Genomic DNA, 17,142 nt, shown 5'->3' with positions numbered 1-17,142 from the left:
CACCTTGTCTCAATTCCAGTTATATACAAAGAACAAAATTCAAATGATTCATTCATTATATATGCTTCTGCTATAGAACCCCCAGGACATACTTTGTTTCTTACATATTGTTTCAATATTCGTAAGCTTCTTTCAATAGGGTACATCCAACTATAACTAACTGGACTTGCAACTTTTGTTTCATAGGAAAAATGGATTGCTAGGTGCACCATTACATCAAAAAATGCCGGTGGAAATATTTTTTCTAACTTACAAAGTATGATTATAATGTCTCTTTATAATCGATCCAAAACCCCTATAGATATTATTTTTGCACATAGATCACAGAAAAATTTGCATAACTCAACGACAACAGTGGACACGTCTTCTTTCAAGTATGCTCGAACGCTAATTGGAAGAAGCCTCTGAAGCAGAACATGCGAGTCGTGAGTTTTTAGCCCCCATAGCTTTCCATATTTCTCACTCACACATCTTGATATATTGGATGTGAACCCATCAGAAAATTTGACTGATTTCATCCACTTACTCAATGCAACCTTGTCATTAGTAGTCAATGTGTATGCAACGTGTGGCTTTACAACTTTTTCTCCTACCTTTTGCAGGTGTAGTTCTTTCCGTATATTTAGATCTTCTAAATCCAAACGAGCATTAATTGTGTCCTTATTCTTTCCCTTAATATTTAACAATGTGCCTACCAAATTATCACAAATATTCTTTTCAATATGCATAACATCCAACTTATGTCTCAATAAAAGTTTCGACCAATATGGAAGTTGGAAAAATATACTTTTTTTATTCCAATTTAAACTTTATTTTTCGTTTTTTATCACGTTTCTCTGGATGTTTGCTAAGCACAGAAAAGTTTAACAAGTTCAACTCTCGTAAGATATCTTCTCCATCCATGTCAACTGGAGGAGGACTACAGTCCACTTTTCCATCAAATTGTTTGCTTTTGTGCCAACTGTGATTATCTGAAAGATAACGTCGATGTCCCATAAAACATTGTTTTCCTCTTAGCCTCATTGATGATGTATCCTCTTTACAAATAGGGCATGCTTGGTAACCTTTGGTACTCTATCCAGATAGGTCACCATACGCAAGGAAATCGTTAATAGTCTACAATAAGCAAGCACGTAGTTGAAAGTATTCGTTGCTACACAATTGTAAGTGTGCACACCATCATTCCATAACTCCCTTAACTCTTCAATCAATGGTTGTAAGTAAATATCAATTTCTTTTCTAGGAGATTTTAGACTGAGTAAAATAAGGGAGACAATGAAATTTGTCTCTTTCATGCATTTCCAAGTGGCAAATTGTAGGGAATGAGCACCACTGGCTACATACTATATGAAGTACTCATATTCCCGAATGGATTGAATCCATCTGAAACTAGTCCTAAACGAACATTATGCGGGTTTGAAGCAAACTGAGGAAACTCACGATCAAAATGCTTCCACCCTTCAGAATCAGCTGGATGTTGCAACACTCCATTAATTTCAACACGTTTATCTTTAAACCACCTCATTTTAGGTGCAATATGCTTAGATGCAAACAATCAATTCAATCTTGGTATTTAAGAAAATTGTTGTAAAATTTTATGTGGAATCTTTTTACTTTTTTCATATTCAACTTTGTACCGAGATTCACCACATACTGGACACTGTTGCAAATCAACAAATTCTTTCCAATATAGGATGCAATCGTATATGCAAGCATGAATATACTCATAACCAAGTTCTAAGTCACGTAATTTTCTTTTAGCTTCATAAAATGAACTAGGTCTAGATGCTCCAATTGGAAAATGCTCCTTTTAACAATTCAAGTAACAAATCAAACGACTTGTTAGTCCAACCGCTAAGAATCTTAATATGCATCAACTTCACCAAGAACAACAAGACGGGAAATTTGTACAACCAGGGTACAACTGGTTGCGTGTTTCATTTGTAAAGTCTTCAAATAAGCTTGAATTATTATCTCTTTCTTGGGCATTGGTGTGTATTTTATTCTCATTTTCTTCTTCATTTACATTAGCAACTGGACACTATAGTTCATTTATAATATTCAAAAATTCATTTTCTTAATCTATAACATTCATCTCTGTCGTACTTAATCTATCATCATGTGTCGATTGAGATGTGTGACTCTTGTATCCCTTAGACAAGTCGACTGGGTCTCCATGATATACCCATTGATGATAAGATAGATAAATTCCATTAATGAATAAATGTCGTTCAACTCCATCTATTGATTCCTACCTAGCATTCATATATTTTCTACATGGACATCTTGTTTTTTCCGACTTATTAACATGAAGTTTTGCAACATCAAGGAATCGATATACTCCTAATGCATACTCAGTTGATAACTTGTTTCTAATCTTAATCCACTCTTTATCCATTCTTAATAATATATGCGATAAGTTGAACCTGTAGGATTTAGATAATTAGTTATATTAGAACATATAGTTCCAATTTCTCACTTTTAATTTTATTTCATTTACTTCTTGTTCGTGGTTTTGAATGAGTAAAGTACATTTAAGTGTGATTTTGAAAATGACAAAAGTCATTTTAACTATTTTAGAATCACTCCTATATATATCCTTATTTCTCTTTTGATCTTATACAATTTGCTCTTATAAAAGTAGATCTAAGGGTAAAAGGGCTTGAGATGTTTTGAGATAGTTTCAAAATCCTATGTCTAGGCTCTTTTCCTAGAACAATTTTATGAAAACTAAATTTTACCTAACCCTTTCGACGTTAGATTCAATTTCAGTATGCTATCTAGATGATCAATCTAGACTAATAACGATGAAATGAAAATTAATAAAAGCATACCAAGCTATGAATTGAACCAAGTCACTTTATTTTATATTAGGCCTTTGCTGCTTATGTTAGCACATTCACATATTTGAATTCCAAATATAAGCATGGCTTATGATTAAAGAAATAAATGATAAAGATTGAGATGAATAAAGTTCTTTAAACTAAATAAAAATAAATTATTCAAGGAAATATATACCCAAACAACTAAAAGAAGAATACTAAAATGAAAAACTTGCAACAAAGAAACTAAGTTGTCAACTACAAGAAGAATGCTGAAAATTAAGAAAAATAAAACTAAAAAAAATGATAGAATTGAGAATTAAACTAATGACGAAAATTAGAATGAAATGTGAACAAGAATAAGTAACCAAAAAAATTTAACCTAACTCCAAACTTTGTTTTTTTTCAATCTAATTTGTTCCTCCTTTTTAAAGGGGTTTAAGACAAGTCATTATAACCATTCCATTCTAATAGAATTGGATCAATTAACAAATAAGAAATTAACCTAACTCCAAACCTTGCTTTCTTTCAATTTGATTTGTTCCTCCTTTTTAAAGAGGGTTTAAGACAAGCTATTACAACTTTAACTTTCGAATAGAATTGGATAGATTAACAAGAATGAAATGTGCACAAGAATAAGTAATCAAAAGAATTTAACCTAACCTACAACACACACACAAAAAAAAAAGAACTCAAAATGAAACTAAGTATATTGAACAAAGAAGAAATTAAGTATATTGAACAAAATTAAAACTAAATTAAAAAAAAAAAAAAACTAAATAAACTCAAAATGAGAACACTTTATTAGATGAACTACTGTAAAGTGAAATGAGAACTAAATAATCAAATTTCATCAATAACCTAAAAATATATATATAAGTCCGGCAAGGGAGAAATCGGAGATGGCGATCGGACGAAACGGCAGCAGACGAACGAAATCGAAGGGAAAATCGAACAGCAAAGAATATTAGACGGGGGAAAAGAACGGGCGTGTAGAGAGGGGAAGAAGAGTCAAGGCGTCATTTATATCCAACGTTTTCCCGACGGTCGTCTGCCAAACCATCGGGATATAGTTAATAACTGTCGACGGTCACCCACTAACTGTCGATAGAACTTCGAAATTCTAACGATGTTCTAACACAACTGTCGACCAAAGTTTACCAAATTCCAAAGAGAATCTTAAAACCTTCGACGGTCGATTGAAAACCATCGGGATTTTAATATTGGTCGACGGTTAAACCTCACTATTGGCAGTTATTAACTTTATCCCGATGGTCCTCGTCAAGCCATTGGGCTAACGCTTCCCAAATTTTTGACCCCGTATTTCCATCGTCGAGATGGGTTGAAATCGCCGTCTCTTTTGGGTCATCGGGAGAAATATCGTCGTAAATAACCAAAATTCTTGTAGTGTCAAGTGTGCATTGCATGAAAAAACGTGATGTCAAACTTTGTCAAACGTGCAAATTAGCCTTGCTGCCCTCTAGAGGAGTTTTTAAGACATTTTGAAGACTTTCTACATTTTTAGTTTTACATTTTAACTTCTAAATTAGTATGCAACTAAGTTTCAAGTGTCCTTAGGTGTTATTTTCTACCCTTTGCATTTAATTGTATTTGAATGACTTTTGAGCTTTTATCCTGTGTACGACCATTTGACCTATAAAATAGCTTGTAATGCTTTGAAGACCCAGATTATCAATTTTAAAAAGTACTTATTCAACTATTTAGTGTTGTCTTTTCTTTCAAATATTGCTTTAGATTTGATGTTTAAATCAATTCACTTGATTAGTCTTGATCAAGCTAATTTTAGAGTTAGTTGTCTTAGGATCTAAGAGTGACCATCATAGATTCTAAGTATGATCTAAATTAAGTTTTTTTGTGAGTGTTTGCAAGGATCCTAGAAGGACCTCTAGTTTTACATCTAACAAACATAGCAACGCTTATCAATACATGAATGAAAAGGTAAAGCCTTCTCATTAATTCAAAATTTTTAAGCTAAAGATGTGTTTAAATAAAATTTTATCAAAAATGTTTAAATAAAGAAAAATATTTTTTTTTCTCAAATCAATGTCCTAAATCTATAAATTAATTCCTACGATAAATGATGATGGTTGCAAATTGAGTTTCTGGTGCTTGAATTATCAAAACTCATTATCACATTCAACAACCTAACTCCCTTTAGTGCAAGCCATAAAGATTCCCAATGAGAGAACCCAAAAAAAGCAAAGATGTCAACTACATAAATTAATAGTTCGATTAATAAATTAATTCCCACATCTTCCCTAAACCAAACATGGGATTAATGATAACAACAATACATTATTAAACTTGATATTGGAAAAAAAAAGAAAAAAAAAAGTGGGTTGTGGATTAGATGGAAGTTGAAGGGAATGGAGATTAAAAAAAAGGATGGATTGTATCTAAAAATTGAGCTTCAACCTCTGCAAGAGTTGAGAGCAGAGATAAAAATGGGTGAAAAAGAAAGAATTGAAGGATCTCAAAAGACAATGTCAAATCCATCAAGTTGTCAACTTTATACAATTTTCTATCTCCACCCTTTTTTTTTTTGAACCAATAATAATAATTTGGTTGGGTTTTTTTTTTTCTTTTTTTTTTTTTTTTTTGAGGGAATATGGCTTTCTTGATTTGATTATTTCTCTCAACTGGTTGGACTTTGATCAGAAGTAACACCTCCAGCTTCACCTTCTGTAGGAGTTTGTTGTGATGTCTGTGAATCTGTAACCCAACATTAATATACTTTATTTACATTTTCTATATCAATCTTATTTATTTATCAAATCCTAACTTCTAATGCAAGTGTTATTTCTTTGATCACACCTAAAATAAAAAATAAAATAAAATAAAACATGGTTGCCTATTTGGAATGTTAAAGTGGTCCATCTTGAAAGACAGCTGGACACAGCTTGCTCTACATTTGTGTCTACTCTACCAAAATGGAAACGAATAAATTTTAAAAAATAAAAAAAAAAAAAAAAAAAAGGAAAGAAAATACATAATTCAACCAATTATTAAGATTTCCTTTTTATCAAATTAAATATTCATTTCACAGAATGTTAGACTACTAGGGCTACTAATCTTAAAATATATATTTGCATATAAAAGAATTCTTTGGGGGCATTCAATTAGTTAGTATATTATAAAAATATATGTTTGGAATATATACTATTTTAGATAATAAGAATTTTCAAATAGTTTGGGAATTATACTCCTTCTAAAAAGAATACATTTTACTAAGAATGAAGTTATATAAGATTATCATCAACCAATTCTAGCATTAGCTAACATGGGTTAGCTAGATGACATGTGTTAATTAGCTCCAAGCAATACAATTTTCATATGCATTTTTTTCAATTTCTGTCATATACATTTAATGTTCAAAATCACTAGAACAATTAATGAAATCAAGGGGGAAGTTGAAAAATGAAAAGAAGGGTTTAAAGAGGAGTTTTTTTTTTTTTTTTTTTTTACCAACACTCATTCTCAACTCCCTAAATAATTAATGACCCACTCCAAAAACAAATGAAATCTAATTTTTTGTTTATGTCAAAGCGTACTATCAAATTTTATACAATATCGTATAAGGACATTGATGATCGTATCTATTGCAATATTCATTTTTCTCCCCTCCACCACAATATTCATAGCAAAAGCACAACAAGCATGAGAAAAGTAAAATTGCAATAGACATGACCATCGTGTTAATGTTACGATAGACATGATCGTCTACGATGTAATAATGTATAAAATGTAAGAATACGCTTGGGTTTTTACGTAAATCTAAAATTGGATTTCATTTGCTTGTAGGAAGTGAGTCATTAATCATTTAGGGAGTTGAGAACGATCAAAATATGGTTTAAAGAGGGGTGAAAGGAGAAGAGAAAGATACAAAAAGGGGTTTATTTGAGAAATAGTGCAAGGTTGGGAAACTGAAACACACATGGAAATGCAGGCAAGAGTGCAGTAGCTGTCTATATAATGGAAATGCTACTCTGTCATCAATTTCCTTTCAACCATTTCATTGGCCCAGACAGCTCACTCACATGCCCCTTTACCTCTTCCCCCACATGGCCCCCACTTATTATTTTTTTTTTTCCCCTTTCTTTCTTACCTTATCATAATAATAATAATTATTATTATTATAAATCTCTTTTATCTGTTTATCTGTTCTTGTCAGATTTATGTTTTTAACTAAATTCAAGAAGAAATTGTAATATGTACCTGTAGAGGAAAAACGGTGTCGTATCAGAGGAGGATAATTGATTGAGGCAGCTTCAAACTGAGCAGCAGCAGCAGCAGCCGTAGGTGAAGGAGGAGGATAGTAAACATAAGAAGGAGGTAATACTAGACGAGGATGATGCGATTGTGAAGGATTGTGAAATGTTCCTCTTGGGGATTGTAATGAATACCCATAAAAATATGGGGATTGTTGATAAATTTGTGGCTGTTGAACTTGTGGGTTGTACACTGCCTGTTCAAATTCAACTCTTTTTTATAAGTTATGGTTCATGTCCACCAACTGTTTGATCAAATGCCGCAATCAAATAATCCATATATATGTGTGTGTGTTTTAAAGAGAAAAGGAGGCTAACTTGGTGATGCTGGTAGCCATAATCAGGACTGTATGCTGGATATCTGTAAAACCAAATTATACACAAGTTGGTTAAGGTAATTGATTGAGTAATTGCTTAATTACCAGAAAGTCGTGTGCATGATTTCTCTTCTTTTTATGTACAATTTAGTAAATGGGATTGAACGCTAAACTTTGGGTTGTATCAATTTAAATTCTAACTAATAAAGATGTATTTGGTCCACTGAGTCGAGTTAATATGTTGGAAAGTTGGAAAATTTGTGTTTGAGTGTAAAGTTGTAAAATGAAGTTATTTGATAAATGTACAAACTTGAATAGTGTATACTATTGAAGTTGAGTTGTTTGATGAATCAAAGGGCTCATAATTGTATGATTTTAAATCATGAATTTTCATAAGTATATCCTTTTCCAAATTTCATTCAATTAATATTATGTGAAACTTACAATTTTTAAGTCAATTAAACTCCTAAATTTTCCTAAATCAATAAATTTAGACTATTAATTACGATTACTTTTGAAAATTATATATGCATCAAATTTTCAAATACGTGTAGACTTCTCCAAGTGTGAGTTTTATAAAATGGACTATTAGATGATTTTCAAAAGAAATTTTAATTGAAGAATTTAAATTGATTAATTTATAAAATTTGAGTTTAATTGTAGAATTATAAATTTCATATAAAGAAAAGTATAAATGGTTACACTTAGAAAAGCAAATATTTATCTAATAGTACAGTTATGCAGTGGTTTTGGGTTTGTTGATTGGTGGGTGGGGAGGAGCTGTTTGGTTTGTTTCTACATTGTCAGTAGTTCAGGTAAAAAAATTGACAGAGAAATGACAGTGATTATAGTTTTTGACTCATTATGACCACATTCAGGATAATGCTCAAAAACCAATAACCTAACTACCCTTTACAAAAGCAAGCTTTTGTTTTCTTTGTTAATTTCTACTTCTAATGTCAATTTGTAAACTATAACTATTTTTTTAAAGTCTCAAGTGAGTTAAAAGAATGAAAAACCACTATCATCGTTGATATCAAATATGTACCGTGAATCCAAAAGTAAATTCATGAATGAGTTTACGTAACTAGATTATAGATTATAGATTAATTTTTTTCACAAATTTTATACTATTTTCAAAATGTTTCTTTTATGACACGTATCAGCTATTCTCACAAGTTAAAGTTTTCTATAATATTTCAGCTCAAAATTTAAAGTTTTTTAGCATAATTTAGAAAATACTTAGATGCTCTTTCGGCTGCACCTATCTTTATGCATTCTAAGAAACTACCTAATAAAAAAACTGTCATGTTACAATTTTTTATTTTTCCAAAAAATGATTTTTTTTAAATTCTTTTTTTTTTTTTTTTTTTTTTTTGTATAAAAATGAGGAATATGAGACTGGATGCGGTCTAGGGAGTAAGATGAATGGATGATATATTCATCAATTGCTCCATTTTGGGTGATAGAAAATTTATCTTTTAATTTTGAAATTTACAATGAAAAAAAAAAGGAGGAAGATGAATTGATGATATATGCACTTATAATTATTAAGATAAGGAAAGGGTTGCATGAAGACCCACATGGGACCATGTGTTTCTGATCATACCCAATTCCTGCACCCACATAATCTTCTTTTTATGGAATTAATAATCCCATATCTGATTTTATCTTAACTTTTAGTTTAATCCCTAATTTCAATTAAGTAAATAATAATAAAATGAACTGACCCGTATGGTGAATACACGATGGGGGGCGGTGGTGGAGGTGGCGGAGGAAGCGGTGGTTGGTTTAACGGCGACGGGACTCCACCATAGGATGGTGTTGCCTGCACCTGCATTGTACTTCCTTGATATGGATTTACGCTACTTTGCCCTCGTCCTAATACCAAATAACTTTTAAGAAAAAAAAAAACAAAAAGTCAAATAAAACTAACAATCATAAACTACATTACCAACCTCGTGGAGGCGAAGGCCGAGGCCGACCCAATGCCGCAATGTTACAATTTGCTCGTCTTCCATCGATTATCGGGTTTGCATTTGCACAAGCCCTTCTCGCAGATTCAGCGTCGCGAAACGTCACCTGTAAGCCGTAAATTAGATCACTACTGAACTCAAAAGCAATAACGGCTAACGAGGGAGATGGAAGGTTATGGAGAGAGAAGTTACAAATCCATATCCTTTAGATTTGGAGGTGTTTTTATCAGTGATAATAACAGCTTCAAGAATGTCACCAAATTGTTCAAAATAAGTTCTCATTAGGTCAGTGGGAGTTTCCCAAGCAAGGCCACCAACAAAGACTTTAGTGAAAGTTGTATCTCCAAATTGGGATCGGTAATGTGGGTAAGCCATGGCTCAGAAAACAAAGCTGCTGTTTCTTCTTCCTCTTCTTCTTCTTCTTCTTGTTCCTGATCTCGATGTTTTGTGTTATTCTTGATCTGCATGAAAAAATATATATCTAAAAAAGACTATGAATTTTGTGTGTTGTTGGAGTTTCACTCAATCGTCACTGCCTTCGAATTGATTTTTGTTGCACACCCACCTCCATATTTTGGACTTGTTGTAGAACAAAATCAAGAAGAATGAAGAAAAATGGTGGGAGTGACACACGGTTTAAGCCGTTGGTGGTGGTTGTTATAATTTGATAAAAATTAAAATAATAATAAATAAATAAATAAAGGAGAGAGAGAGAGAGATATGAGAGAGAAAATCCGACAGGTGCAAACTCTAATTTGCTGGATTGGGAGGTGGAAGAAGTGGGTTGGTGGGTGATGTAATAGGAGATGACAGGTGAGTGAGAGAATTGCTTCTCTGTCTTACCATTAAAATCCACTCTCCAACTCTCTCCCATCTAAATTATTTCCCCCCTCTATTTATCATTCTTCTCTTCCCCACCTAAATATATATACATATATATATATATATATATGGTTATATTACAAATGGGTAATTATAATGAGTGATACTTTTACAATTATTAATTACTTGAATAATAATATTTTTAGAGAATTACAAATCTCTTATCGATAAACTCTATTATTAATACACTCTTATTAGTGGTATTGTTTATTATAATATACTTTTGAGAGTTAGATGTAAATTTGGTTATATCTGCAATTTTTTTTCATTATACTATATTGACTAATACTTTGAGTCTAATTATTATATTAAAAAAATTAATAAATAATCTCTACTTCCATAAGAAAAATAAAATCATAAAAACTAAATTTCAATTTTCTCAAAGTTATAGGAATCAAATTTACAATTCAATCTATATGTTTTCTCTCTTCAATATATTTGAGTTTTTTTTTTTTTTTTTTTCATTTGGTCAATGTTGTTCGGAAGTTAAAATTGCAAGTTATTTCATAAATTTTGAGATTTGTGTATGTAAATTTGGTTCATAAATGGTTAAAAGTGTTTACAAATGTTTATTAAGTCCTTAATTTTGAAAATGTGTAATAAGTTTTTGATACTTCTACTTTCTCATATTTGAAAATTTTAAAACAATTTGTCTATTAGATATAAATTTGAATTTTATGTCTAACAAAATCTTATATTTCCATTTTTATGTCTAGTGAATCTGCAAATATTTTTAAATTTTTGAAAAGGTCCCTGCAACTGAACACAAAGAATGTATTAGATATTTACTAAAGTTCAATTTCCTGTTAGACACAAAATAGAAGGTAAACGATCTATTAGACACTTCTAAAAGTTCATAGTCTAAATTAGACACAAATTAAATACAAATTAAACCTCAAAATTTATAGATTAAAGGATTGTTTTCAAATAAAGGAAAACAAGCCGATTTATTTACAAATATAACAAAATTTTACTGTTTATCAATGATAGACCGCAGTAGATTGGTCTATCACTGATAGAAAGTGACATTATGTTATACTTGAAAATATTTTCAACAATTTTACCTAATATTAAACGTCCAAAATCAATCTTCTAGATTTTTTTTTAATATAAGTTTCTACTCAATCATTAATACTATGTCATGTACATTTATCATAAACTTTAACCAAAGTGAAAGACTTCCATGGAAAAATGTCAATACATGAGAGACGAAATTAAAATAATAATAACAATAATAATCCATAAACATTGGGTGTATTTATCTGGCATTGCTTTTGGGGATAGAATAAAATAATGAAATTTGTTAATGTTATGATTATTTATTTTTATTTTTAGTGAGAGGTGATCTGGTGCTTCGCTTTGGACAGCTGATTAGTTCAGTTTAATAAATGTGTACTATCTCTCTCTCTTTCAAAGTCTCAATAATTAAAAAAAATATATGTACCACACAACACAACACGCATTTGGTTGAATTGTAGCTGGTAAATTCATTAATTAATTACATAAATATCTATAATATAATATATATATATATATATAAATAGCTAAAATTAAAATGAAATGGACCCTCTTGGATTGGCCAATCTCATATCCTATACTCTTTTGTACTGTCCACCAAATGGTTTGGACAATATTTTGGGATGTGATTGTCACTCTTTTTCTTTTTTCCCCCCCTCTATAGATAACCCAAAATCATTTTTCTCAAGTTTTGACTTTATGGCAAATAACCTAACAATAATGCATGTGACCATTTTCACATTGTCTGGTAAAAAAGTTTCACATATTTCATATAAATGACAATGACAACATTCTTTTTTTATTAATGATAAATCCATTTAATCATGGGTTGAATCACGTCTTCAATAGAAAAAAGTCTTCCATTACTACTACAGTAATTAGTAGAAAAATGATAGAGAAAATAAAAGAAAATAATAAAACCGGGATCACAAGAATTAATGTAAAAATACTCTAAATCAAAGAAAAAAACCACAGACCAAAAGCTGAGCTATAGTATTATATGACTCATACAGCTGAACTAGTATACCAAACTTAACTGTTTTGAATTGGGATGATTAGAAACCAAAGATGTAGATTCCTTTTCTAGTGTTGGATCTCATCACTTTCTTATATTTTTCATATATGAAACAACTGCTCTTCTAATATTTTGTCGAAACTCAAGGAACTTCGTGTGACCTAATTATCATCCATGTGGGAAACCAAAATAATGACAATAATAATCTAATTCCTAGATTTCTCCTACTAGTAGTATAAGAAACTCCATCCTAACATAGGCTTCGAAGCATATAGGGTCAAGTATCGTTTTGGTGTGAGATTCAATTGCAATACACATTGTTGACAGGAATCCAACTCAAATGTCAATCCAGCATTGCAATTCCTCTAAAATCGCACTTCAATCATTATAAAAGTGAAACAATAAACTTTTTTTTTGTATATGTCATCAAAATAATATAATGTTTTAGAAGAAAAAAATACGAAATTTTAGATTTTGAATATAATATTTGACTTTATATTTGTGTTTCTGTTGCATTTGAGTTTGAATTGGAATTGGAATTTTCGTAATGTTATATTTTTGTAAATTTATATTATGTTATTTATGTTTATATTTATCCTTGCCATTTTTTTTAATTCTTTTTCCCTTCACTTTTATTATATGGTTCAAAAGTAACCCAACTTTGAAGTACAATGGAGGTACAAGTTTGAAGTAACAAGCACGTGAGAAAAAGAAGAGATTGATACGATGATATAGGGAGTTAATACGTGAAGAAATATTTAAAAGAACACATATATATCAATATATAATATAAAGTAATTATTTTAAATAGTAAAATTAGATATTTTGTTATATTTATAAATAAATNCACATATATATCAATATATAATATAAAGTAATTATTTTAAATAGTAAAATTAGATATTTTGTTATATTTATAAATAAATGGATTATTTTTTTAATTTAAAAATAGTCCTATAACATAATAAAAAGATGGGAGAAAAACAAATAATAAATATTGGAGTAGAATAATTAATAGAGAAGCATTAAAAGGGGTCAATATTGATGGAGCCACGACGAGAGTTTAAGAACGAATTGACCAACCAAAGTCATCGGAGACATAATATTAATACTTTCTTTTTGCTACCAAATGGATGGTATTGGTTTATGATATGCATGTTTCGAAACTTGAAATTAAAAAAAAAATAATGATAAATAAAAAATCCCTCCATATATAAAACATAATACACTATACTATTGAGCTTAATGACCTTTTTTTTAAAGTTACATTATACATACATATGTATGAACTTTAGATTTTACTTTTATTTTTTCAAAAGATTGAAATATTATCACTGACATTTCATAAATATTTTAGAGCATAAATTTTTTATGACCCGTTTGAATCACATATATTGTTTCATGAATATGGATATATTAAGTATCTAAAATTTAAATGTATGAGTTTTTAATATTTAGAATAATAAATGTCTGAATTTATATATGTATGATAATTAATATTTGGGAGTTAAAAATATGTGTTTGATTTACTAATTTTGTATATAAGATACAAAATTAAATAATTAAATTTTAAAAAATAGAAAAATAAGGGAAACTATTTACACAAAGTAGCAAAAATTTAATCTTCTTTGATAGAGACTGGTAGAAGCCTATCAGTGTTTATCAGTGATAGAAACTTATAAAAGTCTATTAGTATCTATCAATATTTTTTTACTATTTCTATAAATAGTTTACATTTTTTTTATATGTGAAAATTTTTTATTAAATAATTACTTAATTAAATGTAAAAAAACTAATTAATATGGTTTTAAATTAAATATAGTATTATTTAATATATTGTTATATTAATTCATTATTTAACCACTTCACATAAAAAGGAAAGAATAATTTTTTTTAATAGTAAACAGTAATTATACTTAATTTAATTATTTTGTTTAATTACTAAAAATAATTCATAAATGTCAATTAATTAGAATATTAATAATTAATGATAAAATTTTATTTTAAATAGATAAGATAACATAAAATATTAATGGTAGTAGCTGAAATTTATTAAGTTTAAAAATTAATTAGGGCTATTTTTACCGTTTATCTCCCAAAATATAAAGAATTTTACCTGTGGGGAGGATTTTAGAAACCATGTTAGATAGATTTTAAAGTTTCTTTTTCTTTTTTTTAATAATAATATCATGAGTTTTGAGAAGTGAAATCATATAAAACAAATATAAATTTTAAATGTTTGTCTTGTGCAAAAACATGTAAACAAATGAATCCTTAAAATTTTAAGTGAGAATTATGGCATGTGTTGACGTCAAATTTTGGATAAGGGTGAATGAATATGACCTTCGTTTGATATCAACAATGAATTGGAATGGGCGTAAGAACGTGGTCCTGAAAAGAAAAAACCTACGTACCGGTGTGGTATTTGCCACACATACTCTAATGTTTAAATTGGAAACTAGAGAGTCTGAAAGTAGGACTTTTATCTCATATGAAATTATAGTGATGAAATCATAGAGAAATTAAAGTTGACCTAAAGTGTCCTTTAGGGCTTTCGAGTCACTTTAGGATAAGTAGATAACCTATCAGGTCAAGACACATGTCCAGTTTCGTATTTGGCTAGGGTTGGTCAAGAACAAGCGTCTCCTTTAGGTCATATCTTGGGCCAATCCTCTTCTCCTAGATCCATTTTGATCTTTAGTTGTCACTTTCGACGCTCTTTTCCTTGATTTTATATTTCTAAATTAGATACCAATTATACCTTTCAATCTAAAACCACCCCTAACAACATGAAATAACGTGGCATTACTTTGAATTAGGATGGATTGATTTAGTTTTTTTCTCTTTTAGTTTGGTAGAGAAAGATACATGTGTTGCGAAGAAAGGTCATTATCGGAGGTGAGGCCAGCGTTAGAGACGAGGAGACAGCTAGCTCCATATATATATATATATATATATATATCGAAAGAATTAAAACATAATAAATAAAAATATAGGAGGGGTGAACATATATGTCCGTGAGCTGGCAGATTTTACACGTGGGCTTCACAGAAAAATGAGCTGGATTTCCATCCATTACACCAAAATTTAAAAAATAACAAAATATATTACATTTACACCCCTTGGGCCTTTTTTTTTCCCCTCTTTCAATAAAGAAAATATATCTAATCCATTCAAAATACTTCTAACAACTGGAATAATTTTTGTAGTCTATATAATAAAAATAATAATTTTGCAAAATTTCTGAGAAAAGGTCGATAGAGTATATAACTAGAAAAGTTGAAAAAATTCCTGAATCCGTCTATATAAATAAATTATTTGTTTAAGATATTTAGATATAACCATTTTTAATTTTAGTGAATTGACTATTTTAGACATTTAGGAAGCGACAATGAAAAAGGTGATTTTGTTTTAAAGCTGCAAAATTTAGAGACTGCAAAAAAAAAAAAAAAAAAAATGTTCACGTTCGTTTTTACTTTTTTTATCCCATTAAAAATTACTTTTTTTAACCCAGTAGGTCAAGTATAATTAATTTTGTTATCGGGGTCCGTCACATCTACGTTACTTGATGCAACTCTCACCTATATAAAAGAAGAAAAAAAAATCTTAATATACGAACAAATTATACTCGAATACCCTTACTGACACCATAGAATCTTCAAATACAAGATAAAAAAGGTATAAAAAAAATAGCATAAATAGGGCACACTCTAAAGGTATGCAAAAGTCATGTGTAATTAGGTTCGACTTTACCTCAACTTGTACTTAAGTTTCAAAGAGTGTTGAACATAACATCATACAAGTGCAACATTCTTGTCTTGCAGGTTAGTCTCGAGTGGGTAACTAGTTAAATCTTATTTCAACAAATTTGATATCGTCAATTTGTATTTAAAGTGTACAAAAAGGATAATATACAACAAAATGAATGTATTTTAGTTTGTAAATTTTGAAAATGGGAATAGTTTAAAAATTGGTCCAACAACTTTCGCTTTCACAACTTGAAAAGGACGAATTCACTTTGATAATATAGAGTTTTATGGTAAAGCTTGTTGATATGATAATGATTATTGAAAGATGTAGAACATGAGTCTATTGATTAATTATTTGGTCTTTTGAAAATGTCACTTATATTTTTCTATAATGTTTATATCTCTTATATAGAAAGATATGACTTTATATATATATAAAGTTGGTTCTTTCTATAACTTCCACTTTCTTTCTGTAAAAGATATCAAAGTGATTTATTAAATCTTTTTTCCTCCATAAATAAAAGCAATGACTACTAGACTTTCGACTTTTTGTATCTACTTTTCTTTTTCTTTTTTTGTGGATCTTTGTAGTATACAATTTTTTTTAAGGGCAATATAACAATTAAGTCCAAAGTATATAACACAATATAAAAAAAATTAGTAGATAAGGCGATATTTAGATTTTGTTTTCAAAGTCTATCGGTGATAGAACATATCACTATTAGGGATTTATTAATGATAGATCATATCACTTATAGAAATTTATCAGTGATAGAGTCTACCAATTATAGATTTTACTGTATTTATAATTTTTTAAAAATGTTGCTATATACTTAATATTACCTTTTAAAAAGTTTGTTTGGAGTTAGGGATGTGCCAAAATTTATTTTTTTTTATTATTATTATTATTTTTTTTTTTTTGAGGTGAGACCCAATTTTTAGATAATGAGAAATATACATTTATATCAAGTTGAATATTTGAACTATATATAATATATAATGCACGTCCACATATGTTGGTTCTGATTAGATTTAATTAATTATTAAAAATTAAACGAAGGATCCTATCATTGGT

At 29.4% G+C, this 17,142-nt stretch overlaps 1 protein-coding gene across 1 annotated transcript; it reads right to left on the bottom strand.

The window, feature by feature from the left end:
- Window positions 1-5,216: 5,216 nt before the first annotated feature.
- LOC120085291 (RNA-binding protein 38) lies at window positions 5,217-10,280 on the bottom strand. The gene is made up of 6 exons (XM_039041207.1): window positions 9,597-10,280; window positions 9,387-9,510; window positions 9,159-9,309; window positions 7,430-7,472; window positions 7,059-7,308; window positions 5,217-5,555 (listed from the first exon to the last, which is right to left on the bottom strand). Exons 1-6 carry the CDS (start codon window positions 9,777-9,779, stop codon window positions 5,479-5,481), a joined length of 828 nt encoding a protein of 275 aa, XP_038897135.1. The 5' UTR covers window positions 9,780-10,280; the 3' UTR covers window positions 5,217-5,478.
- Window positions 10,281-17,142: the final 6,862 nt, after the last annotated feature.

This window comes from Benincasa hispida, chromosome 9 (genome assembly GCF_009727055.1).
Source record: "Benincasa hispida cultivar B227 chromosome 9, ASM972705v1, whole genome shotgun sequence".
Lineage (NCBI taxonomy): Eukaryota > Viridiplantae > Streptophyta > Magnoliopsida > Cucurbitales > Cucurbitaceae > Benincasa > Benincasa hispida.
Note: the sequence above shows the minus strand (reverse complement) of the source record. Positions and strands in the feature narration are given on the sequence as shown.